The sequence below is a fragment of the Taudactylus pleione genome, unplaced genomic scaffold (genome assembly GCF_031769625.1).
Source record: "Taudactylus pleione unplaced genomic scaffold, aTauple2 ptg000503l, whole genome shotgun sequence".
NCBI lineage: Eukaryota > Metazoa > Chordata > Amphibia > Anura > Myobatrachidae > Taudactylus > Taudactylus pleione.
In genome coordinates, this window is record NW_028284905.1 from 559,365 (window position 1) to 587,207 (window position 27,843).

Genomic DNA, 27,843 nt, shown 5'->3' on the forward strand with positions numbered 1-27,843 from the left:
CTAGGCGTGAAACTGCAGTGGCAGACAGGATGGCATTGAAAAACTAGGCCCCAAACTGTACATAATGCAAAGAAAAAAAAGAGGTGCAAGATGGAATTGTCCTTGGGCCCTCCCACCCACCCTTATGTTGTATAAACAGGACATGCACACTTTAACAAACCAATCATTTCAGCGCCAGGGTCTGCCACACAACTGTGGCTGAAATGATTGGTTCGTTTGGGCCCCCACAAAACAAGCTGGCAATTTATCTGTCCCTGCACAAACTGGCTCTACGGAGGCAAGATGTCATCCTCATCCTCCTCATCCACCGATTCCTCACCCTCTTCAGTGTGTACATCCTCATCCTCACAGAGTATTAATTCGTCCCTGCTGGAACCACAGGTCCCTCTGTACGTTCTGGAGGCTGGTCTCCCTGGAAGAGTTGATAATTCATTTTATGAACATCATCTTCTCCACATTTTGTGGAAGCAACCTCCTACGCCTTTCGCTGACAAGGTTCCCGGCTGCACTAAACACTCTTTCGGAGTACACACTGGAGGGGGGGCAACTCAGGTAAAATAGAGCCAGTTTGTACAGGGACCTCCAAATTGCTTCTTTTTCCTGCCAGTACAGGTACGGACTGTCTGACATGCCTACTTGGATGCTGTCACCGATGTAATCCTTTAACAGACAGACGCACGCTTGTCGCTGCTGCTTTGAGGATTCAAGTGCGGCTACAGCCCACACAATTCACAAAGACAGAAAAAAAAAAGAATATTTTTATTGTTTGTGGAGCACACTTTGAGGGTTACACCACCCTTTAACAGACAGACGCACGCTTGTCGCTGCTGCTTTGAGGATGCAAGTGCGGCTACAGCCCACACAATTCACAAAGACAGAAAAAAGAAGAAGAATATTTTAATTGTTTGTGTAGAACACTTTGAGGTGTCACCACCCTTTAACAGACAGACGCACGCTTGTCGCTGCTGCTTTAAGGATGCAGGTGCGGCTACAGCCCACACATTTCACAAAGACCAAAAAAAAAAGAACAATATTTTAATTGTTTGTGTAGAACACATTGAGGTGTCACCACCCTTTAACAGACAGACGCACGCTTGTCGCTGCTGCTTTAAGGATGCAGGTGCGGCTACAGCCCACACAATTCACATAGACAGAAAAAAAAAGAACAATATTTTAATTGTTTGTGTAGCACACTTTGAGGGTGTCACCACCCTTTAACAGACAGACGCACGCTTGTCGCTGCTGCTTTAAGGATGCAGGTGCGGCTACAGCCCACACAATTCACATAGACAGAAAAAAGAAGAATATTTTTATTGTTTGTGTAGCACACTTTGAGGGTGTCACCACCCTTTAACAGACAGACGCACGCTTGTCGCTGCTGCTTTAAGGATGCAGGTGCGGCTACAGCCCACACAATTCACAAAGACAGAAAAAAAAAGAACAATATTTTAATTGTTTGTGTAGCACACTTTGAGGGTGTCACCACCCTTTAACAGACAGACGCACGCTTGTCGCTGCTGCTTTAAGGATGCAGGTGCGGCTACAGCCCACACATTTCACAAAGACCAAAAAAAAAAGAACAATATTTTAATTGTTTGTGTAGCACACTTTGAGGGTGTCACCACCCTTTAACAGACAGACGCACGCTTGTCGCTGCTGCTTTAAGGATGCAGGTGCGGCTACAGCCCACACATTTCACAAAGACCAAAAAAAAAAGAACAATATTTAATTGTTTGTGTAGCACACTTTGAGGGTGTCACCACCCTTTAACAGACAGACGCACGCTTGTCGCTGCTGCTTTAAAGATGCAGGTGCGGCTACAGCCCACACAATTCACAAAGACAGAAAAAAAAAGAACAATATTTTAATTGTTTGTGTAGCACACTTTGAGGGTGTCACCACCCTTTAACAGACAGACGCACGCTTGTCGCTGCTGCTTTAAGGATGTAGGTGCGGCTACAGCCCACACAATTCACAAAGACAGAAAAAAAAAGAACAATATTTTAATTGTTTGTGTAGCACACTTTGAGGGTGTCACCACCCTTTAACAGACAGACGCACGCTTGTCGCTGCTGCTTTGAGGATGCAGGTGGAATCTAGACGGGATTTGGAACCGAGGACACACTACCTCCATCAGCTAAATCCCACTGCACTAATGTCGGATACCGGACGCACGTCTAACACCAACATAGCAGTCAAGGCCTCAGTTATACGTTTTGCTTCAGGATGACTGCTGTCGTACTTCATCCTCATCGCTAGGGACTGTTGGAGGGTCAATTGTTTAGTAAAAGTAGTGATGTTCCTACTTCCTCTCTGGGATGATGAACAACTCCCAGCAGCAGCAACAGCACTAGGAGGAAGTGGTTCTTGATCTTTCCCTATTTTATTTTTATCGGAGAAAGTTTGGTCCTCCATTTATGTTATATTGATATATATACGTGCGGCTAAAGCGCACACAAACACAGAAAATATTATTTTATTTTTGCTGGAGAGTAGTGCACTTTGTGGGTTACACCACCCTTTAAGAAATGAGCCAGCCGGCTCTTTACTTATGGGACACAGGCGCACGCTTGGTGCTGCTCCTTTGTTGATGCACGTGCAGCCACAGTGCACACAATTCACAAACACAGAAAATAATTTTTTTTTTGGTTTGGACTGGAGTGTACTTTCGGGGGTTACAGCACCCTTAACGGTCAAGCCAGCCGGCCCTTTACTTATGACACAGGCGCACGCTTGGCACTACTTTGTTGATGCACGTGCGGCTACTGCGCACACAATTCACAAACACAGAAAATAATTTTTTTTTTGGTTTGGACTGGAGTGTACTTTCGGGGGTTACAGCACCCTTAACGGTCAAGCCAGCCGGCCCTTTACTTATGACACAGGCGCACGCTTGGCACTACTTTGTTGATGCACGTGCGGCTACTGCGCACACAATTCACAAACACAGAAAATAATTTTTTTTTTGGTTTGGACTGGAGTGTACTTTCGGGGGTTACAGCACCCTTAACGGTCAAGCCAGCCGGCCCTTTACTTATGACACAGGCGCGCGCTTGGCACTACTTTGTTGATGCACGTGCGGCTACTGCGCACACAATTCACAAACACAGAAAATAATTTTTTTTTTGGTTTGGACTGGAGTGTACTTTCGGGGGTTACAGCACCCTTAACGGTCAAGCCAGCCGGCCCTTTACTTATGACACAGGCGCACGCTTGGCACTACTTTGTTGATGCACGTGCGGCTACTGCGCACACAATTCACAAACACAGAAAATATATATTTTTTTGGTTTGGACTGGAGTGTACTTTCGGGGGTTACAGCACCCTTAACGGTCAAGCCAGCCGGCCCTTTACTTATGACACAGGCGCACGCTTGGCACTACTTTGTTGATGCACGTGCGGCTACTGCGCACACAATTCACAAACACAAAAAATAATTTTTTTTTTGGTTTGGACTGGAGTGTACTTTCGGGGGTTACAGCACCCTTAACGGTCAAGCCAGCCGGCCCTTTACTTATGACACAGGCGCACGCTTGGCACTACTTTGTTGATGCACGTGCGGCTACTGCGCACACAATTCACAAACACAGAAAATAATTTTTTTTTTGGTTTGGACTGGAGTGTACTTTCAGGGGTTACAGCACCCTTAACGGTCAAGCCAGCCGGCCCTTTACTTATGACACAGGCGCACGCTTGGCACTACTTTGTTGATGCACGTGCGGCTACTGCGCACACAATTCACAAACACAGAAAATAATTTTTTTTTTGGTTTGGACTGGAGTGTACTTTCGGGGGTTACAGCACCCTTAACGGTCAAGCCAGCCGGCCCTTTACTTATGACACAGGCGCACGCTTGGCACTACTTTGTTGATGCACGTGCGGCTACTGCGCACACAATTCACAAACACAGAAAATATATTATTTTTTTAGCACTTGGGGGGAGCACCCCTGATGGACAGAGCACCCCCTGGACAACACTGCAGCACTCCTTTAGGACTGGGACACTGCACAGGACTTTGGAGTGGACACAGCCCCTATGGAGAACTGACTGCACAACACAGTCCAGCCAGCCCCTATGGACTTTGAAGTAGTGGACACAGCCCCTATTAACAACAGCAGCACAGCACAACACAGCCAGCCCCTATGGACTTTGAAGTAGTGGACAACAGCAGCACTACACTACACTACACTACACAGCCCTAACTCCCACCCTCCCTCTTCACTGTCCACAGCCGAGTGAGAAAATGGCGCCGACGTGGGTACCTTATATAGGATCCAAAACCCGCGAGACTCGGAAGGCGGGATGATGACGTTTTGCCTCGATTTCAGATCCGAGTCAGGCGGGAAAAGTCGAGCCTGATTCGGATCGGACTCGGATCGGGGGGGCTCGGGGGGGTTCGGATTTCAGAAATCCGAACCCGCTCACCCCTAATATATATTTATATATATATATATATATACATACACTGAACAATGGGCAGCCACCACTTTTTGAAGCTTCTACTCGATGCTTAAACATTAAGGGCTGTTATTACACCGTTTTTTTTATTTTTTAACAAAATTAATTGTATTGACATAGTGAGTGAGAATAAACAGTGGATTTTGACTTTCCAGTTTTTTTCTCTAAATATCATCGACAAAATATGTCCAAGTGTATAGATGAAGGCCTACAGAAACAAAAAGTGAAAACAAATCTTGTATCTAAAAAAAAATGTATGCTTTCTAAAATAGCCAAAACATTTCATTTATTGACAATCAATGCAACATTTCAGAGATTGTCCAGACTTTAGGCAGATGTGTAATTTTTAGCCTATTAAAGACTAATAAAATCTGATTTTAGTGACAGGGCGCTTATTTAATTGTTCTACAATAATTGACAATGTGTTAATGGCAGACCTTAACTGCAGATACTTTACTTTCATTTTGCCAAAATATTTATTATCTTTGTGAAATTATGAAGAGAGATGTGCAAAGTCAATCGAGCCGTTCCATAAGCCGGAATGGGACAGTTGGGTAAATTTATAATTAAGTCCCATTCCATAAATAAAGTTGAATAATGAATCTAGAACTTTCTTTTATCATAAATCAGTTAAAGCTTAGAGTTGATTCTAGTAAAATGATAGTTAAAAAAAAAAAGTTAATTGCAAAAAACAATTACAATGTAATTGTGACGGAATGGGACTCCAACAAAATACAAAATTTTTCCAAGGTAACATAACATTAAAATTCTGTGAAAGTAGGCTGGGCTTGGCTCTGATTATTCCCGTGCAGGGTAAGCAGACCCAATGGTTTAATAATATATGAATCTAAATATTTGTGCAAACCTTTTAAACTTGAAATACAGCTACCGTATTTGGGTGCATTTGTTCCAGATAGTAGTTAGCTTCAGGATTAGCATTTACAGATATACTAGTGTTGCTACATATCTTTTAACCAGTATAGAATGATGATTTTTACATCAAATTTACATTGAAAAAGTGATATTGCAAATTTATTTTTTGTCAGTTTGGTTTCAGTTTCTATGGAATGGCCCCATCACAACTTCTTTATAAATGTTTTTTTGTCATATATAGATTATAAAAACATAATTTTAGGGAAATTCCAGACTAAGAAAGCAGGAGTCATACAAATAAATTATGTCTACAAAGTTAGCTACAAAAAAAAAATACCTTATACATAGCTATTCCAATTGTCAAAATTAAAAAATCTTAAAAACAAACAGTTTGAGCAAAATTTATGACACTAACTTGTGCATCATTGTGCTTTACGGAGTTTGCAAGAAAATACTAAATTAAACATTGCTTAACTAATCACAGATTATACACTTGCTGAGTTTGAACATATTTACAGATGTAAATTGGATTCACTAAAAATCACTAAATTGGATTTTCTAAAAAAGTTTGAGTTTAAAATATATTTTTATCATTCATTATAGAGTTTTACAGGAAACATTTTTTTACAAACATTTATTATTTTTATTGTAACTTAAGAGTTTACAATTTCAATGTTATCTAACCACAGTTCTACCTACACACCCAGCTGTTATATTTATTTAGCTAAAATAACTCTTGAGGCATTTGGCGTACAAATAAAAATAAATAAATTAGAAGCGGCAGCCAAATGTGGTCGGTCACCAGTTTATTAATCGTTAAGTAATTGGTTCAACTTATGGGATCTGTTTTTACACCATTTTTTTTAACACATTGAATTCTATAGTCAGAGCGATAATAGTGAAATTCAACTTTGAAAATCTTGTTTTTATGGTTTCTCTGTAGATAATAAGGATGTCAATGGCCCATGTGATATGATGAACACCAACTAAAGAATAAAGTAAAAATCTTGTTGCTAAATATAAGATATTGGGGGCTGATTCAGAGGTGCACACTAATGCAGACGCATCTGTGTCTTTATTCTAATGCTGCAGCTGGTGGGATTTGCACAGAGACGGCGACCTGCTGCAGCGCTAATCCGCTGCTATGCACATTAAGATGCACCATTGTCTGCACATTGGTGGCACCATTGAACATTGTAACAGCCCTATGGAGGCACAGAATCTCCATCTGAAAATGGCCGCAGAAATCAGTGCAACTGCAGCTGCTTACCGCGAACTTTCTGCGACACGCCCGCATACGGCTACCCACCCCCCTGTTATCATCCATAAGTGTCCACTGAAATTTGCAGCTTGCGCCGATAACCATCCAAACACATGCGCAGTGCGATTCGGATGCATGCGCAGATTGAAAACATCAGCCGCTAGCGTGCGGTATTGACATGCGCCACTGAATAAGGCCCAATTCTCTCTTTATTAGCCATAACATTTCAATTATTGACAATCAATGCAACATTTCAGGAGTGCATGGACTTTAGGCAGATGTGTAATTTTTTACTTATTGAAGACTAACAAAGTCCGGGTGTGCTGATGGGGCACTTATTTTAAGTGTTCTGCTATAATCCAACAATGTCTTTATGACAGTCCTTAACTGCAAATACTTTACTTTCATATAGCCAAAATAATAATTTTATGACATTATGTAGAGAGATGTACAAAGTCGATCACAACTTATTTATGCATACTTACTTGTCCTATAACAGTTTGGCAGACAAGGAAAATTTGAGTTATTTAAATAATTTCAGTCCACGGAGTCAGCTAGAATAGAAAAAAAAAAATACCTTTCATATAGGTATTCCAATTGTGTAAACAATAAAATGGTTTTTTATATATATATATATATATATATATAGATAGATAGATAAATAGATAGATATATACAGTATATATCATGTGTATTCCAATGTTTTCCAGTGTTGATCTCTAAAGGTATTTATTATACATTGGTTTGGAGGCTGGAAAGTGAAATAGCCAGTGATTTAAGACAATTTCAAACCCCCTTAATAGCATACAGATTAAAGTAAACTGCATTTCCTTTGTGTATAAAGAAATCAAGCCTAGTGGCTCATTACAAAATAAAACTATAATTGTACCCATTTAGTACTTTAATAAGTTATAGTGCCCCCTTTATTAAAACAAATATATAATATTATATACAATATTATCCACATTTATTAAATAAATGATGCAGTGAAAGACGAGAGACTCCTCCTGATTGGTTGGCCAGGAGTCAGTCTTACAGACTTTATCTCATTTTGGGTTGGGAGCTCCTCCAGAATAGTTTGTGTCAGCAATGTGGGGCTTTTTTTTAATCATATGGATTTTCCAAATGAAGAGTAGAAGCAAATTATAGGTAGGTGTATATTAAAATCACTACATTACAGGAAAATTCTGGCCACTTTTATTTCAGTTTTGGACATATTATGCATATTTACTAATTATTGTACAGGGCATCATTTTTTTACTTACTGTATTTAATAAAAGGGGACAATATTACATATTTGTTTAATAAACAGGGTTCTATATTACATGTTTATTTAATAGATGGGACAATATTATGTATGTTTTTAGTAAAGAGGGGCATTATGAGCTATTTAATTATTAATTGAGGGTACAATTACTATACAGATTTATTTATGAATATGGGCACTGGGCATGATTTATTTATTGTTAAGGATATAAGTTTCCCATGTACCAGCAGACCAAGCAACTATAGGTTTAGGTGCGATGTCCTCATAGTGGACTGGGCCTAATGCTGACTATATTGGACCATACTGTATTTGAGGTGGATTTTTTAAATATTTTATATTTTTTTAGCTATTTATTTTTTACAACTGAAAGTAAAGATAACTCGAACCACAAACATCTTGCCTCTAACAATTTGTTTTATTGATAAAATTGGGAAAGGCATTTTTCCAGTGGTTTTGCTGCAGTTTTGGCTTTAGTAAATCAGGAGATTTTAACGCCTCAACAAACAAAAATAAAGCTAAAAAAGCAGCTGTTTCTATAAATCACACTTAATAAAATTATTTTTTAATTCATTTTGACATTTTATATTATACAAGTCAGATGTACAATCAGTATGGAATTATTGTTAAATTATTCTGAGTTTAACTATACATAAAATAAGAAAACATGCATAAAAAAAGATGTGATTGACTATGTAGTGTATACTGTATAATATAATGTCACAAAGAAAACAAATTATTTGGCAATATGAAAGTAAAGTATTTGTAGTTATGGACTGCCATAAACACATTGTCGGAATATCGCAGTACACTTAAAATAAGCGCCCCGTCAGCATACTCGGATTTTATTGGTCTTTAATAAGTTAAAATATAACACATCTGCCTAAAGTCCAGTCACTCCCTGAATTGTTGCATGAATTGTGATTTAAAAAAAATGTTTTGGCTATTAACGAGAGAAATTATTTTTAGAAGCAGCATTAAATTTTTTCTTTATTCTTTTATTACTGTTCATCTAAACACTTGGGCATATGTACACAAAGGGGCAAATTTATTAAAGCGTATTTAGGGAGGAGGGAATACAGCATCCCCAGGATCTAGGAAGGTGCCCCCTCCATTTCCGGAGATGGATCCTGTATTCCAATCCTTACCCAGACCCTACTTTTAAGCCCCATGTTCTGTAAATACTTCATACCCTGGTGATTACTTATGAAATTATGTTGTATTTACAGTTAAGGTTATGTTTTGCCATGTTACAAAACCTGTTGAACATGTACTTTGTATCCCCATGTCCACCTAGAGTTTGTGCCCTCTATCACCATCTGCACTCAGTATGTACATTTGCTCATTCCCCATAGCAGGTCTCTGCTCACCCCCATGCTGTGTTTGAATGTCAGCCTTAATATGGACAATATATAAGATTGTGTTATGTTATCTGTTACACTGGAGGTGATATATCCAAGTCAGTATTAGAGATTCCTATTGTTTACTTATGCCAAGGGAAGAAGTCTATGTGTACTCACAAACCAGTCAGGGTGACTCTCTGTGTCTGATTTAATCACCTTAATTAGGAAAGGTGTATTGCATTCCTATGCAATGAGATCCTAAAGATGGGTAAACACCTAAAAGATATATCTGCAGATGGAATCAGTATGATTTACCACCAGCCGTACGGCCGGCGGTTAGAATCCCGACAGCGGTAGCCCGGCAGTGAAGATCCCGAAAGGTAATAATTTTTTTCTACTTACTAACCTATCCTCCCCCCATAACCCTAACCCTCCTTTAGGGGTGCCTAACCCTAACCCCCCCCCCCCACCAAGTGCCTAACCCCCGCCGGGGTTTGATGCCGAACCAGCCCATCTGAACATCAGCCCTTTGGCATTTGCCAGAAGTGCCAGGTGTCCGTCTGGCCTGGCCCGTACACAGCATGCAGAGCAGATATATCTGTCATTGCGCTGTGCTGTAATGCCAGTGCGATATTTCTGTGAACAACATCATTCACAGACATCTCATTGGTACACATTGGCCAATACACACATGACATATCGGCTGACCAATTGATCGCCCATTGTATCTCCCAGTGAGTACCCAGCATTAGACACAGACGTAAGCCAAACATAACCCTACAGCCTGAGGCTATTCTGGGAGTATAAGGAGGAGCAGTTCAGTGTTCAAGGGAGGACAGAGGAGGCTGGTGTAGGAAGTAATGGTTCCTGCCAGCAGACGGAGGACGGAGAGCAGGAAAAGGACTGGGAGGACCTTTGTTCCTCTTCATTTGGATAAGTTACCCCAGGTTTTGTGAATCTGTGCACTTGCCAGTGACAGTGAGACAGGACAGCTGCCTTCCAGCACACTGCAAAAAAAAAAACAGCAAAAAAGCTTGAATACTACACGATAATAGAAATCCAGAGTGCTGGTTACATGTGTCAGGTTGCGGCCTAGGATCGGCCGTTGCTCACCTCTGCGCCAGCTTCCCCTGATCTCCCATGTGGTCAGACGTCAGGTGCGGCAGAGAGTAACACGCTGAGTACTCTACTTAGTGCCATGTGAACTGCCTTAGTTCGCTCCATGCCTGGTTTTTGCGGTTGCCAGCATGGATGCAGCTATGACAGTCTGCATCACCTGACGACTCCATACCCAATGGTAGCTGCTGCTGGTCAGGTGATGCTGTACACCAATGATCTGCTACTGCTGGGGATAAAGCCAGACTCTGGATCACAGGAAGTTGTCTGTGCAACGTTGTCGTTACGAGTGCTTCTTTGCTGCTACCTCGTTCCAGGTTCTCCTGTGTCTTTTATGGATTATTGCTGACATCCTTTGCAACAGTGTACTGACCATATTACCTGTGTGCCGGACGATTACCATCTCTCCCCACAGCAGTGAGATTGTTACCTAGCCTGTGTGCAAGTTACCAGCTCCTTGTGCAACAGTGTACTGACCATCTCACCTGTGTGCCCGACGATTACCATCTCTCACCGCAGCAGTGTGATTGTTACCTAGCCTGTGTGCAAGTTACCAGCTCCCTGTGCAACAGTGCACTGACCATCTTACCTGTGTGCTAGGTTTTCACCTCCTCGACACAAGGGAGTGTCCAAGAACCCTCCGGATTGCTATTCGGATCTGTCTCAAGCAATTGGCCTCAAAGGGTCCTCCTCTCCCTCCTGACTGACACTTCTATTTAGAAGTGCGTTCTCCAGGGCCATTGTATATTCAACTCCATTTCCCACCGAGTGAGACACCAGTGCAAAGGACCGCGACCTGCCAACTGGGTGCAGCAAAACCCATATCCCGATTGGTAGGGGTCACTGGTGAACACCTCCCGGCTGGTTAGACTCCGTACCTTTGCACTGGTCTTGTCAATGTTTGACGTCCGTGGATGAGGAAGTCTTATATACAGGCCCCATGCCTACGATTCCTTCCACAACTCGGGACTCCAGCTTTCACCTCCTGTACAGGGAATCCCCCACCGAGACCGTGACAACATGGTTAAGCGTCGGGCCGCGTCAAGGCTTCTCTATACCGGCATCCCTAATGCTACATGATAATAGCACCTAAGTTATAATTGCATACTGTTGTGCCACATGATAACAGCACTTACGTAAATATATTTAAGTTGAGAGCCAACTCACCTAGGAGGTACCCCAGAAACCTCCAAATAGCACTACAGGTAGCAGCACACCCTCCCAATGCTGGTCCCATCCTTGACTCTCAGAGCAGCAATACAAAATAGTGGTTGCTCATATCAGCTTAATGGTTTCTCACAGGTGCTTAATACTCATTCTGTTCAATAAACCAGCATTGGTTTTAATCTACCTCTGTGCCCGAGTGATCTGTAACCCCATATCTTGGCATGCATAATAACTGAATAGCTTCGGAAGTTAAACTCTAAGCTTTATACACGCTGCAAACATAGCTAAATAAGACATTTGACTGTTTCAAACCGTTAGTTTTTTGTTTTTGCAAATTGTTACCGGCTGCAGTTTCCTACAAAGGAACTGAAGCCACGAAGTCCGGAGTTTGCAGGAATATATCTCACTCCATTATCACAACCTTATCTGCAACATCTGCAGTTCTGATAAGCTTCTGGTACTTCTGTATGTAGACACAGTATTTTTGCATAGCACAGGGTTTTTGTATGCGCACACGGGACGGAGAGTTCTAATTGCTGCATTGCAGAGTTTTTTATTTTTTTATTTGCATTTAAAACTAAAAGCGAATGTGTATTTTGCTATCAAAACAAAAGTATAAAATGAAGTGTATTTGACATATTCATGAAGAAAACATAGGGCCTGATTCAGACCTGGTCGCAAGCGCTGAGCGCTCGCAACTGGGTCGATGGTGGCCCAGAGCGCACGCGCGGTGTGCGCACTGCGCGTGCGCGAGCCCCGGAGTGAGCGCAAAAAGCGCTCGCTCCGGGACTCAATACAAAAGGGGCGGCAGTCGATGTTGATCGACAGCTCGCCCCGTTTTGTAGGCGTGGCCGGGGGTGGCTTCAGAAACGGAGGCGTTCCCAAGCGAACGCCTGCCGTTTGTGGGCGGCCCCACTGACATCACCAGTGATGTCAGTGAGAGAGCTTCCGGCTCTCTGGGGCTTGCGGCCACGAGACCCTACCACAAGGGTCTCATCGCAAGCCCGATGGTCGTGATGGTCTTGATCATCACGACCATCATCATGGCTGCTCACTATAGCTGTGGGTGGTCAACCACAGCTATGCGAGCGGCCATGAGGCTGCTCCTAAAAAAAAACAGCGCCTGACCTGATTCAGAGCGAGCGCTTGCTTTTTGCGAGCGCCTCTGAATTAGGCCCATAGAGCAATTGCTTGTAGCGCAGGCCTGCCCACATCTCGCGGTATGTGCACGCAGCTGAAATTTTATTTTTAATGGTCCCATTTTACATTTGGCCACAAACACGTTCTAACTCAACATGTAGTTTGGTTACGTTTAATTATGGATGTTCTGATAAATCGCAAAAACTATCAATTAAGTATAAAATAGGTGCATAATATTCAATGAAATAACCAAAAAGTCTCATACAAATGCCAGTATAGACGATGCAAGAAATAAATATACTGTAGGCTTAATAAATATGTCAAAAGTATATCATTATTTATTTAAACAATATATGAAAACATACACAGCGACACAACAAACAATGGAAGTGGGCAAATGAACCTCAAAATCCTGTCAACTACATTCTGCAAAATCTGTAAAGGTGCGCTAGATGCGGGTAGTGTTCTGTGAAAGCTGTAAAGGTGCATTAGATGCGGGTAGTGTTGTGTGAAAGCTGTAAAGGTGCGTTAGATGTGGGTAGTGTTGTGTGAAAGCTGTAAAGGTGCGTTAGATGCGGGTAGTGTTGTGTGAAAGCTGTAAAGGTGCGTTAGATGCAGGTAGTGTTGTGTGAAAGCTGTAAAGGTGCGTTAGATGTGGGTAGTGTTGTGTGAAAGCTGTAAAGGTGTGTTAGATGTGGGTAGTGTTGTGTGAAAGCTGTAAAGGTGCGTTAGATGAAGGTAGTGTTGTGTGAAAGCTGTAAAGGTGCGTTAGATGCAGGTAGTGTTGTGTGAAAGCTGTAAAGGTGCGTTATATGTGGGTAGTGCTGTGTGAAAACTGTAAAGGTGTGTTAGATGTGGGTAGTGTTGTGTGAAAGCTGTAAAGGTGCGTTAGATGTGGGTAGTGTTGTGTGAAAACTGTAAAGGTGCGTTAGATGCGGGTAGTGTTGTGTGAAAGCTGTAAAGGTGCGTTAGATGCGGGTAGTGTTGTGTGAAAGCTGTAAAGGTGCGTTAGATGCGGGTAGTGTTGTGTGAAAGCTGTAAAGGTGCGTTAGATGCGGGTAGTGTTGTGTGAAAGCTGTAAAGGTGCGTTAGATGCGGGTAGTGTTGTGTGAAAGCTGTAAAGGTGCGTTAGATGCGGGTAGTGTTGTGTGAAAGCTGTAAAGGTGCGTTAGATGTGGGTAGTGTTGTGTGAAAACTGTAAAGGTGCGTTAGATGTGGGTAGTGTTGTGTGAAAACTGTAAAGGTGCGTTAGATGTGGGTAGTGTTGTGTGAAAACTGTAAAGGTGCGTTAGATGTGGGTAGTGTTGTGTGAAAACTGTAAAGGTGCGTTAGATGTGGGTAGTGTTGTGTGAAAGCTGTAAAGGTGCGTTAGATGCGGGTAGTGTTGTGTGAAAGCTGTAAAGGTGCGTTAGATGCGGGTAGTGTTGTGTGAAAGCTGTAAAGGTGCGTTAGATGCGGGTAGTGTTGTGTGAAAGCTGTAAAGGTGCGTTAGATGCGGGTAGTGTTGTGTGAAAGCTGTAAAGGTGCGTTAGATGCGGGTAGTGTTGTGTGAAAGCTGTAAAGGTGCGTTAGATGCGGGTAGTGTTGTGTGAAAGCTGTAAAGGTGCGTTAGATGCGGGTAGTGTTGTGTGAAAGCTGTAAAGGTGCGTTAGATGCGGGTAGTGTTGTGTGAAAGCTGTAAAGGTGCGATAGATGTGGGTAGTGTTGTGTGAAAGCTGTAAAGGTGCGTTAGATGCGGGTAGTGTTGTGTGAAAACTGTAAAGGTGCGTTAGATGTGGGTAGTGTTGTGTGAAAGCTGTAAAGGTGCGTTAGATGCGGGTAGTGTTGTGTGAAAGCTGTAAAGGTGCGTTAGATGCGGGTAGTGTTGTGTGAAAGCTGTAAAGGTGCGTTAGATGTGGGTAGTGTTGTGTGAAAGCTGTAAAGGTGCGTTAGATGCGGGTAGTGTTGTGTGAAAGCTGTAAAGGTGCGTTAGATGCGGGTAGTGTTGTGTGAAAGCTGTAAAGGTGCGTTAGATGCGGTAGTGTTGTGTGAAAGCTGTAAAGGTGCGTTAGATGTGGGTAGTGTTGTGTGAAAGCTGTAAAGGTGCGTTAGATGTGGGTAGTGTTGTGTGAAAGCTGTGAAGGTGCGTTAGATGTGGGTAGTGTTGTGTGAAAGCTGTAAAGGTGCATTAGATGTGGGTAGTGTTGTGTGAAAGCTGTTAAGGTGCGTTAGATGCGGGTAGTGTTGTGTGAAAGCTGTAAAGGTGCGTTAGATGTGGGTAGTGTTGTGTGAAAGCTGTAAAGGTGCGTTAGATGCGGGTAGTATTGTGTGAAAGCTGTAAAGGTGCATTAGATGCGGGTAGTGTTGTGTGAAAGCTGTAAAGGTGCGCTAGATGCGGGTAGTGTTGTGTGAAAGCTGTAAAGGTGCTTTAGATGCGGGTAGTGTTGTGTGAAAGCTGTAAAGGTGCGTTAGATGCGGGTAGTGTTGTGTGAAAGCTGTAAAGGTGCATTGGATGCGGGTAGTGTTGTGTGAAAGCTGTAAAGGTGCGTTAGATGCGGGTAGTGTTGTGTGAAAGCTGTAAAGGTGCGCTAGATGCGGGTAGTGTTGTGTGAAAGCTGTAAAGGTGCGCTAGATGCGGGTAGTGTTGTGTGAAAGCTGTAAAGGTGCGTTAGATGCGGGTAGTGTTGTGTGAAAGCTGTAAAGGTGCGTTAGATGTGGGTAGTGTTGTGTGAAAGCTGTAAAGGTGCGATAGATGCGGGTAGTGTTGTGTGAAAGCTGTAAAGGTGCGTTAGATGCGGGTAGTGTTGTGTGATAACTGTAAAGGTGCGTTAGATGTGGGTAGTGTTGTGTGAAAGCTGTAAAGGTGCGTTAGATGCGGGTAGTGTTGTGTGAAAGCTGTAAAGGTGCGTTAGATGCGGGTAGTGTTGTGTGAAAGCTGTAAAGGTGCGTTAGATGCGGGTAGTGTTGTGTGAAAGCTGTAAAGGTGCGTTAGATGCGGGTAGTGTTGTGTGAAAGCTGTAAAGGTGCGTTAGATGCGGGTAGTGTTGTGTGAAAGCTGTAAAGGTGCGTTAGATGCGGTAGTGTTGTGTGAAAGCTGTAAAGGTGCGTTAGATGTGGGTAGTGTTGTGTGAAAGCTGTAAAGGTGCGTTAGATGTGGGTAGTGTTGTGTGAAAGCTGTGAAGGTGCGTTAGATGTGGGTAGTGTTGTGTGAAAGCTGTAAAGGTGCATTAGATGTGGGTAGTGTTGTGTGAAAGCTGTTAAGGTGCGTTAGATGCGGGTAGTGTTGTGTGAAAGCTGTAAAGGTGCGTTAGATGTGGGTAGTGTTGTGTGAAAGCTGTAAAGGTGCGTTAGATGCGGGTAGTATTGTGTGAAAGCTGTAAAGGTGCATTAGATGCGGGTAGTGTTGTGTGAAAGCTGTAAAGGTGCATTGGATGCGGGTAGTGTTGTGTGAAAGCTGTAAAGGTGCGTTAGATGCGGGTAGTGTTGTGTGAAAGCTGTAAAGGTGCGCTAGATGCGGGTAGTGTTGTGTGAAAGCTGTAAAGGTGCGCTAGATGCGGGTAGTGTTGTGTGAAAGCTGTAAAGGTGCGTTAGATGCGGGTAGTGTTGTGTGAAAGCTGTAAAGGTGCGCTAGATGCGGGTAGTGTTGTGTGAAAGCTGTAAAGGTGCGCTAGATGCGGGTAGTGTTGTGTGAAAGCTGTAAAGGTGCATTAGTTGTGGGTAGTGTTGTGTGAAAGCTGTAAAGGTGCATTAGATGTGGGTAGGGTTGTGTGAAAGCTGTAATGGTGCCTTCAGAACTAACTGAGATGTAGTCATACAAAAAAATTATAAATAACCGCCAAGCAGCAATAAGTATTTTTGTTACCACTATTTAGTTCAGTAATAGTTGAATTTTTTTCCTTATTACAGAGATCAAGTCCTAAAAGTCACCCCACAGACACCCGAACAGGCTCACTATCTACAAGAACTGACAAAACAATGGAGGGTAAGAATACATTATATTTTCATTAACTTGGAGAAAGTCCCTATTAACTAATACCTACTTTATATATTTTTATTATCTCAGTCAGCATTTACTAATGTTAGGAGAATGTAATGCGATAATTTTGCTGCTCCAAACTAAATGGCAGTAAAACATCCCATGAGGTAGATGTATAACCACCAAGGTAGACATAAAGTCCTTCCTGGCTCAGGCAATCAGATAAATCCCTTGATCAGTTACTCCAGCTAATTAGAGTTACCGATGACCTTCCATGTGTGAAAGGCATCCAAATCTATTTAAAATCAAATCTGCAATCACTGCCTACCACAAAGCTTGCACATAAATGTAAAACCGTCATCGGGTTACCAGCCCTAAACCAACAACCAACCGAAAGAGGTATTCAGTGTCTGCACCGGAACCTTCAACTCTACAGCAGTTATCAGCAGGACACTTGGGCCAAATTGTTACCATTAGCTGAGTTCACCTTCAACAATGGAGAATGTTCCTCAACTTCACTCACTCCATCGAGTTCACATTGCAAATATTATCCACAGTCTATACCCAACACCACCCAACACCAATGTTTCTACAGATCAAGAATCACATCAAGATCTACAAGTCTGTAAGAGATTAACACAGAATGAGCACATCACCCAAAGGAAATATAAGACCCAGTCTGACAAACATTGTCATTCAACTATTAACCTAAAAAAAACAGTCACATAAATTTTCGAATCGCTGAATGTATTGTAGAAAAGATTCTGGGCTCTCTGTATGCTGTATTTCATTGTCATTTGCATCTCTTGATGAAATGGAAAGGCAGCCGGGGAACTGATGTAATTCACTTATTTGCTTGTTCATGGCACTGCTAGGTTATTTGGGCATTATACCTTGCTGTTACCTATGCTTGTTGCTGTATACAGAAACTTGGTTTGGACATTGACCTTGCTACTTGTCAGAACCCATTGTCAGTACCGTTTTCTGTACCTCAGTACTTGGTTTGCCAAATATTGTTAAAGCTCGAACCTCTAGATTTTACCCTTGACCCTGCTACCTGGGTGGCCCTAAACTTTCCAGTGCTCTCTATCATAAAGGCACGGTATATAGGCTGAACATTGATGCACTGTACATACTACCTATTTAATAGACCTTTTTGTCCTTTGCCATCCTTAGTCCCAGAATAAAAGGTGGAAATAAGTTCAAATCTGGAGATGAATAACAGGCTTGTTGCTCATTAGGTGGTGTAAATATCTGAAATTACTGTAAATTCTTGTCATCAATAAAGATTATGATAGGGAACATTGCGCAATCCAACAAACACCTTCATTACTTTAACACTAATGTTACTGAATTTATGTTCTGCAGCGGAACGTTGCTCTGAAAAACAAACAGAGTATTGAACTTTGGAAGAAGATGGTAAATTCAGCATCTGGATGATCTATAACTGAGCCGGAGACGAATGTGGCTTAACGAAACTGGATCAGAACCTCTATATACCCCTGCCTGTACCTTCTAAAATCCTTCCTATAAACCTCTAAGAATAACGCTAATTTGCATACGCAGTCATACAATAAATAGAGACTTAGACGTGGAATCTGTGGTTCCAAAGCACAAGTATTATTCAAGTAAAAGTACAGTCAGTTACACGCTATGATCTGTGTACAATAAGCGCAAATAAATACAATTAGAGAGACAGAGAGAGAGAGACACAGACAGAGAGGCACAGAGACACACAGAGAGAGAGACACAGAGAGAGAGAGAGAGAGAGACACAGAGAGAGAGACACACAGAGAGAGAGACACCCAGAGAGAGAGAGACACACAGAGAGAGAGGCACAGAGAGAGAGAGAGACACACAGAGAGAGAGAGACACAAAGAGAGAGAGAGAGAGAGACACAGAGAGAGAGAGAGACACAATGAGAGAGACACACAGAGAGACACAATTTAGGTGCAAAAGGAAATTATACAGACCCAAAGTACCGTATACATACGCAGGCGCTTCCGGACACGGAGATAGGCATCAGTAAGAGACCCCCAGTCATACAGCATTCAGCATGAAGACTGAAGACCAGCATTCATGCACTCATATTTATACCCCCCCAGAATAAACAGGACAATGGGGAAGTTTCTTGCTGATGTCATTGGTTCCCAGAGGAGAAGCATATGTTACAGCACATTTAACAGGCTGGTTCAAATAGACTCTCCCTGCCTCTAACAGCTGGGGATCTTTCTAATCACGCCCTCTGTGACATCCTAACAGTTGTTCATGAAATAAAACATTTTGTTGCTTGTAGGTTCTGCGATCCATAACTTGCGAATGCACGATGCGATCTCCACACCGATAGTACCGGAATTCTGTTGAAAGAGTACACATCAGTACGGACCCAAACACTGCTTTCTTATCATGTACAGAACCTAAGTTATCAAATATCTTTATTTCACAGCATTTAAACTAACTGAACCAACTTAAATCATATACTTTAAAGCTTATTAAACCTTATGTGTGAATATGTAATGTGTGAGTATTCGGGGTTTGATATAAAGACGTATTAATGTGTGTATGAAGATGGGTGCACTTGACTCTAACATTTTAGCAGCGTGACATGCTGGGCCAGATAGTTCTACATGTCTTCTGTCAGCAGGCCCCCCCACCTTTCCTGTGTTCAAAGGATTCTCCCGGTCTCTTGTGTGAAAATGCAAAATATCCCAGCTACAAGAGACAGACCTAAGGTGACACTCTAGCCTTTGAAATCATGTCATTGCAGGAAGCTTGCTAATGTATTCTAGCTGGACCACCCGTAGTGAGGGCAAACACCATCCAGGATGCTTATCTACACAAGCCAGTTGTCACCAGGCCACTTGCTCTAATGCAATACTGTAAAGCCATTTCTGGAATATATCCTTTATAATACGTAAAGTAATGTAATAGGCTTTTGGTGAATCGCCGTAACCTATGGTGATGGTCACAGATGCATTCGCATGATGCTAATGGTATTATCGCCACATGTACTAAAATGTGAGTTTATCTAAAATGGCGCTTAGGCAGCCATTTCGCAAAATGGCGTCTTGCGGCCAGTCGCAAGATGGTGTCGCTGCGATTCAATTTTAAACTGATCTTGTCTCAGCCAATAATCCAGTTTTGACAGGCTCTTAGACGATGGGGGAAAGGCAATGGCGTGTGAGTTTGGCAGCGAATTAAAACTCGACGCAAATCATCTCGTTTTGTTTCTGAGTCACACACAAAGCCGATGTGCGAAAATCTCTACAGACTCACATGGCACATGTGTTATACTGTGTGTACGCGCAGAGTTGCATTAACAATTAAGACACGCGGTGTCATTCCTGGGCGATGGCTATTCAGATATACCGAGAGTCTTACGGCATGTCATGGAAGTGTTGTGGGCATGTCACATAATTGGTTGCTGACTCAGGGGGATGATTCAGCACAGGACTGAATTGCGCAGCTGCACACAAGCAGCTTTGCAATTCCGTCTTCGCAAATTATGGAAAAGCAGCAGGGGGCATCACGCTACCTGCAGGCATTAATAATCAGACCTGCATCCATGGATGCACATCAGATCATCTACATGATCCTCGGCCAACTGAGTGATCATGGGGTCATGTAGGCTGGCCATCGTAGATGAGGGAAAGAGGCCAGGAAATCTCTTCCAGCTGACAGAGGCCCTGATTCAGAGTCGAACGCTCTGACAGAGCGCTCGCTCTGAATCAGGGCTGTCCCTCTGAAATTAAGAGCGGCCTCCTGGCCACTTGCATAGCTGTGGGTGACCACCCACAGCTATAGTGAGCGGCCAAAATGATGGTCGCGATGGTCAAGACCATCGTGACCATTGGGTTTGCGAAGAGACCCTTGCGGTAGGGTCTCGTTGCCGCAAGCCCTGGAGTGCTTTTGGCTCTATCAGAGCCAAAGGCACTCCCACTGACATCACTTGTGATGTCAGTGGGCCAGGCCCCAGACGGTAGGCGTTCCCATGGGAACGCCTCCGTCTTGGCAGCAACGCCCCCGGCACATCCACCAAAATGAACTAGAGCACTGCTATGGAACAGAAAATGAACTAGGGCACTACTGTGGAACAGAAAATGAACTAGGGCACTACTGTGGAACAGAAAATGAACTAGGGCACTACTGTGGAACAGAAAATGAACTAGGGTACTACTGTGGAACAGAAAATGAACTAGGGCACTACTGTGGAACAGAAAATGAAGTAGGGCACTACTGTGGAACAGAAAATGAACTAGGGTACTACTGTGGAACAGAAAATGAACTAGGGCACTACTGTGGAACAGAAAATGAACTAGGGTACTACTGTGGAACAGAAAATGAACTAGGGCACTACTGTGGAACAGAAAATGAACTAGGGTACTACTGTGGAACAGAAAATGAACTAGGGTACTACTGTGGAACAGAAAATGAACTAGGGCACTACTGTGGAACAGAAAATGAACTAGGGTACTACTGTGGAACAGAAAATGAACTAGGGTACTACTGTGGAACAGAAAATGAACTAGGGTACTACTGTGGAACAGAAAATGAACTAGGGCACTACTTTTGAAGCATACAATTAACAACTACTGTGGAGAGGTGCCTCTCTAGAACATTGGGACAGGGGCTTTTTCAAAATGTTGCTACGGAGCCCAAAATGTTCTAGCTATCCGCCTGTTTACCAGATTCCATTTCCAGACGATTGGGGGATACAAAATATCCATAGCAAAGATACAAGTAAAGGGGGGGGTCTGGAATCTTACACAGACAGAGTTGCTGTAGAATGAGTTAGCAAGTCTCTGTCAGCTGTGTAGGGCTCTTTTCTAATCTTACATGCTAGTAAAAACACGAGACAATTAACAGAGAGCTACCAATAAGAAAAAAACAAAAAGGGAGCGCAAATTAAATAGGATAATTTAATGACTAATGACAATATAATTAATTATCTATGCACAATGAAGAACATACGTGCGTATGATAAAAATTGCCAGCTAACAATTGCTGACAATTTAAAAAATACATAAAAAATAAAAATGATAATAACAAAAATCTCCTGCATTTTTTGGCCAATCGTGATTGGCCTTTTAGTATTATTTTTTTTCAGCGCTGAGATTTCATATAAAGCTCCATTGTGAAGTTTGATGCATTGTTTTATAAGATGAACAAATGTTTATATATTGCAACACCGATTGATAACAAGTAACTATTCCCACCAGATTGCAGGAGATTTTTGTTATTATAATTTTATTTTGTATTTATATTTTATCGTCAGCTGGCAATTTTTATCATATGCGAATATGTTTCATTGGTGCTGCCCTTTTTGTATTAATCGTGTTCTTTTCTCTCTGGAGTGACAGCACCCAAATTTTGGGTGGCAGAATCGGGTTCGGTCATTTATTCTCAGGGCCGCCTGCTGCCCTTTCCCTCTCTTTAGCTACTGAGTACAATGGTTACTACTTGTAAACCTGAATTTGTTAGGGATTGGCAAATTAGTCTGTGGATCCTGAAATGGGCATTAATTAGACCAATCCAAACCAGTGCCAAATATATGCACTTGACCTAAATCATCCAATGCGTAATTTAAGAACCTGTACAAAGTTAAAATATTTTGAGAAACACAATAATATAGTTCTAAACATTAACAGCAGTTTCAAAACTTGCAATAAAGTTTGCAATGTGCCAGGTTGTATTTGCCCCTCCCTCACCTACCGTCTCAATGGCCACAGAACCCATTCCTTTGGACATGATGCACCATGACTGACTCTGGGCTGGATGGGAAGACCTGAGAGGAAAAGTTTTAGAATCTTGAATTCAGTTACTCTATGGACAATAGAGTCGAGAATTCCCCATATGACATTTCGAATTTTCAAACATTTATTGAGTCTCTAAAATTGCTGCGGTTTATCGTGAAATAAATTATACCTCTTTTCCACCAAAAACCCGGGACCGACCCGAGTTTTTAGATATGTTTCAACCCAGGTCAGACGCCATTTACACAGCACCATCAATCTGGGTTATTATGTGGTCAGCCCCGTTCACACTGAACCTGGGTCTGCCCTGCTAAACAAGTGAGGTCATAAAAAGTGGGAGGTGGCTGCTCCACAACCACCAATCAGCTCATTTTAGACATGACCCAGGTCGGATAACCCGGGTTGAACTGTTTACACTGCACCATTACCCAGGTCCATCCTAAGTCCAACCCTGTTAGTTACCTGGGTTGGATTACGGGGTCACTTGACCCAGGTTATTTTTCAGGGACCCTTTTACACTGAGCTGCGTCTCGGGTAGACCCAGCAATAACCCAGGTTTTTGCTCTGGTGTAAAAGGGGTATTAGTTACAGAGCGATGTTTTGATTTCTTTATAATAACCTATTTATTCTTCTCATCCAGCTTGACCTGTGGAAGCCCGATGTCGTAGAGGAAATATACAGCGGCAGAGATGTGCATGTCCAGGTCCAAGTGGCCAATGTGCAGCAGATGAAAGAAAATCTTGGTCAACAGAACATTCCCTATAAGTATGATCATTATTATACACTATATTATTTTATATTTATATAAATATTTATTCTACTGTATATATACTGTATAAAACTCCTGCAGATGCATTTCTGAACAAATGTATCATATGATTTTCAACCATTTGTTAATCATTACTGTGACATATGACACTATCAGGCACTTGGTCTGTCTCCATTTGATTCTATATATACAGTATATCTATATATAATATATACTCAGTGCAATAAAATGATCCAACAGCACCAGAGATGTTGCCTATAGTTACACATAACTGCTTTCTGTACGGAGATAAGATGGTGGCTAATCAATGTGACTTCATATATTATCTGTGACCCTGGGGGAGATGTATCAAGCTTTGGCGAGAGATAAAATTGAGACATAGGGACTGATTCAGAGCCACTCGTAAGCGGCCGCTCGTTCGCTCCAAGCGATGTTTGCCCAACTGCGCATGCGTACGGATCGTTATACGCATGCGCGAACCAGTCAGTGCGGTCGAAATTCATGTGCTCGCAAAATAGCGAATGCCTGCTAATTTGAGTGACAAAATGAGGCGTATGTGGGTGGTAACAGGGGAAGGTGCTTGAAAACAGGGAGTGGAAATCAGAACGCAGGCTTGCTTAAAGGTCAAAACGGGCGTTTTATGGGTGTGCATAATTAATACAGCAGCGTCATTGACCACGTCACTGGGTTATTTTATAGCCAGAACTGCTCGCAAGATTGTGGTAGCAAAAACCAACCACAAGAATAGCGAGCAGTTCATACGCTGGTCGATGTACTCGATTAATCTAATAAATAGCGGACATGATGTAGGATGCGAGCGGCCAGGGGGCGTTTTTTTCAAAATTACGTTCGCATGTTTTGTTCGCTCGTTCAGACCTAGAGGCGTGAACAGACCGCAAAGAGCGAACGGTTCATTTGAATAGCCACCCCTATTTTCTGGACGAGCGAGAGCTAATTGTGTCCGACTCTGAATCAGGCCCATTGTCCAAAGCAACCAATCAGCTTTTATCATTCCAAAGAGAAATGAGTTAGAGGCTGATCGGTTGCCTTGGGCAACTTCTCCAATTTTTCGATCTCTAAGGCTTGATACAACTCCCCCATGAGTGGGAGAGCAAATGCTAAATATAAATGGACCATTTCTGGGGAAAATGACTCTCTTATCTATAATATGTTTCTACCCTGTTAGACCTGAGATGATTATTATTACCAGGATTCCTGGGAAATTACTGCACAGGTAGAAACAAAGACCAGTTACACTCAATCTCACACAGGGTCGGTGCTAGAGTGTCCTGCACCCCCATGCAAACTATAAATTTGTGCCCTCCCTCCCAAACTTTTTAAAGGGACAGCATGTGCCAAAATGTGTGTTTTCTCACAAGGAAGGGGCATGGACACACAATAGTACCCCCAATTCAAATTACACCACCCAGTAGCACAATCTTATTCACAGTACACCGCATGTAGTGCCCATGATTCACATTATATCACATAGTAGTGTACCTTATTCATGTTACGAAACACAGTAGTGCCCCTTATACACATTACACCACACAGTAGTGCCGTTTATACACATAATGCCACACAGTAGTAGTGCCCCTTATTCACATGCCACAGTAGTAGTGTCCCTTATACACAATGCCCACAATAGCACCCCTTATACACATAATGCCCACAGTAGTGCCCCTTATACACATAATGCCCACAGTAGTGACCCTTGTACACATAAAGTTCACAGTAGTGCCCCTTATACACATAATGCCCAGAGTAGTGCCCTTTATACACATACTGCCCATAGTAGTGCCCCTTATACACATAAAGTCCACAGTAGTAGTGCCCCTTATACACAAAAGGTCCACAGTAGTGTCCCTTATAAACATAATGTCCACACTAGTAGTGCCCCTTATACACATAATGTCCACAGTAGTAGTGTCGCTTATACACATAGGGCCTGATTCAGACCCACTCGCGAGCGGCTGTCCGCTCGCAAGTGGGTCGATGGTCTGCACTGAGCATGCACACGACGGAGGGAGCTCCGTCGTGCGCATGCGCCAGACACGACGAGCGAAGGACTTTCCTTCGCTCGTTGTGTCCGATCAAAGGGGGCGTGCTGTCAATGTTGATTGACAGCACGCCCCCTTTGGTGGGCGTGCCGGGGGCGTGCCTCCCTGACGGGGGCGTTCCCATGGGAACGCCTCCCGTCAGAAGCCGGCCCACTGACATCTCTAGTGATGTCAGTGGGAGTGATTTTGGCTCTGATAGAGCCAAAATCACTCCGGAGCTTGCGGTTGAAAACCTCAACCGCAGGCTCCGGCTCGCAATTTCGATGGTCGCGATGGTCACGACCATCGCGGCCATCAAAATGCACGCTCGTATAGCCTGTGGGTGGTGACCCACAGCTATACGAGCGTCCAGGAGGACGCTCCATGAAAATGGAGCCCGGCCCTCATGCAGAGCGTGCGCTCTGCTCAGAGCGTACGGCTCTGAATGAGGGCCATAATGTCCACACTAGTAGTGCCCCTTATATACATAATGTCCACAGTAGTGCCCCTTATACACATAATGTCCACACTAGTAGTGTCCCTTATACACATAATGTCCACACTTGTAGTGCCCCTTATACACATAATGTCCACACTAGTAGTGCCCCTTATACACATAATGTCCACACTAGTAGTGTCCCTTATACACATAATGTCCACACTAGTAGTGCCCCTTATACACATAATGTCCACACTAGTAGTGTCCCTTATACAAATAATGTCCACACTAGTAGTGCCCCTTATACAAATAATGTCCACACTAGTAGTGCCCCTTATACACATAATGTCCACACTAGTAGTGTCCCTTATACACATAATGTCCACACTAGTAGTGCCCCTTATACACATAATGTCCACACTAGTAGTGCCCCTTATACAAATAATGTCAACAGTAGTAGTGCCCCTTATACACATAATGACCACAGTAGTGCCCCTTATAGACATAATGTCCACACTAGTAGTGCCCCTTATACACATAGGGCCTGATTCAGACCCAGACGCTATGCTGCGCTTGCTTGCATTGAGCAATTTTTTTTGCAATCTGTGCATGCATATGCGTCGCAATGCACGTGCGTGAACGAGTCATTGCAATGGGAAAGTGCTCGCCCGTAGCCCGCAGTTGGGCCGCTATTTTGAGTGACAAGTAGTGCCGTTTGTGTAAGGTAACAGTGGAAGGTGCTTGTAAATGGGGGTATGGATGTGCGAACGCAGGCGTGCCCGAAGGTTAGAACGGCGTTTAATGGGTGTGCATAATTAGCAATGTAGCGTCATTACACGCGTGACTGGGTTGTATTTTAGCCTGCACTGCTCACAATGGTGTGGTGGGAAAAGGCTACCACAAGCACTGCAAGCAGCTCCGATGGCTCTTGATGTTCCCGATTAATCCTACAACTGCAGGAGATGACATGTGTTGCGAGTGGCAAAGGGGCGTCTTTATACAGGTGCGAGCGCATAGTGCGGCCGCTCGCTATTACTTAGTGGGTGGCTTTACACGACGCAGTGCGAGTGCATGGTTTAAATAGCAGGCCCCTTTTAGCCAGCAAGTGGACTCAAATAGTGTCTGGGTCTGAATCAGGCCCAGTGTCCACACTAGTAGTGCCCCTTATACACATGCCACAGTAGTAGGGCCCCTTATACACATCCGACAGTAGTAGTGCCCCTTATACACATGCCCACAGTAGTAGTGCCCCTTATATACATGCCACAGTAGTAGTGCTCCTTATACACATGCCACAGTAGTAGTGCCCCTTATACACATGCCCACAGTAGTAGTGCCACTTATACACATGCCACAGTAGTAGTGCCCCTTATACACATGCCCACAGTAGTAGTGCCCCTTATACACAAACCACAGTAGTAGTGCCCCTTATACACATGCCACAGTAGTAGTGCCCCTTATACACATGCCCACAGTAGTAGTGCCCCTTATACACATGCCACAGTAGTAGTGCCCCTTATACACATGCCCACAGTAGTAGTGCCACTTATACACATGCCACAGTTGTAGTGCCCCTTATACACATGCCAACAGTAGTAGCGCCCCTTATACACATGCCACAGTAGTAGCGCCCCTTATACACATGCCACAGTAGTTATGCCCCTTATACACATTCCACAGTAGTAGTTCCCCTTATACACATACCCACAGTAGTAGTGCCCCTTATACACATTCCACAGTAGTAGTGCCCCTTAAACACATGCCCACAGTAGTAGTGCCCCTTATACACATGCCACAGTAGTAGTGCCCCTTATACACATGCCCACAGTAGTAGTGCCCCTTATACACATGCCACAGTAGTAGTGCCCCTTATACACGTGCCACAGTAGTAGTGCCCCTTATACATATGCCACAGTTGTAGTGCCCCTTATACACATGCCACAGTAGTAGTGCCCCTTATACACATGCCACAGTAGTAGTGCCCCTTATACACATGCCCACAGTAGTAGTGCCCCTTATACACATGCCACAGTAGCAGTGCCCCTTATACATATGCCACAGTAGTAGTGCCCCTTATACACATGCCAAAGTAGTAGTGCCCATTATACACATGCCACAGTAGTAGAGTCCCTTACACAGACGCATAGAGTAAGCAGACACAGACGCATAGAGTAATCAGACACAGACGCATAGAGTAATCAGACACAGACGCATAGAGTAAGCAGACACAGACGCATAGAGTAAGCAGACACAGACGCATAGAGT

The 27,843-nt window shown here is 43.2% G+C and overlaps 1 protein-coding gene across 1 annotated transcript in view; it reads left to right on the forward strand.

Moving 5' to 3' along the window:
- Positions 1-27,843, forward strand: part of LOC148501762 (carboxypeptidase O-like) — a 105,006-nt gene that overhangs the window by 38,189 nt on the left and 38,974 nt on the right. The window contains exons 2-3 of the mRNA XM_088450024.1: positions 16,509-16,584; positions 22,972-23,096. Coding sequence (XP_088306150.1) covers positions 16,509-16,584; positions 22,972-23,096 — 201 coding nt within the window. The remainder of the gene's footprint in view (positions 1-16,508; positions 16,585-22,971; positions 23,097-27,843) is intronic.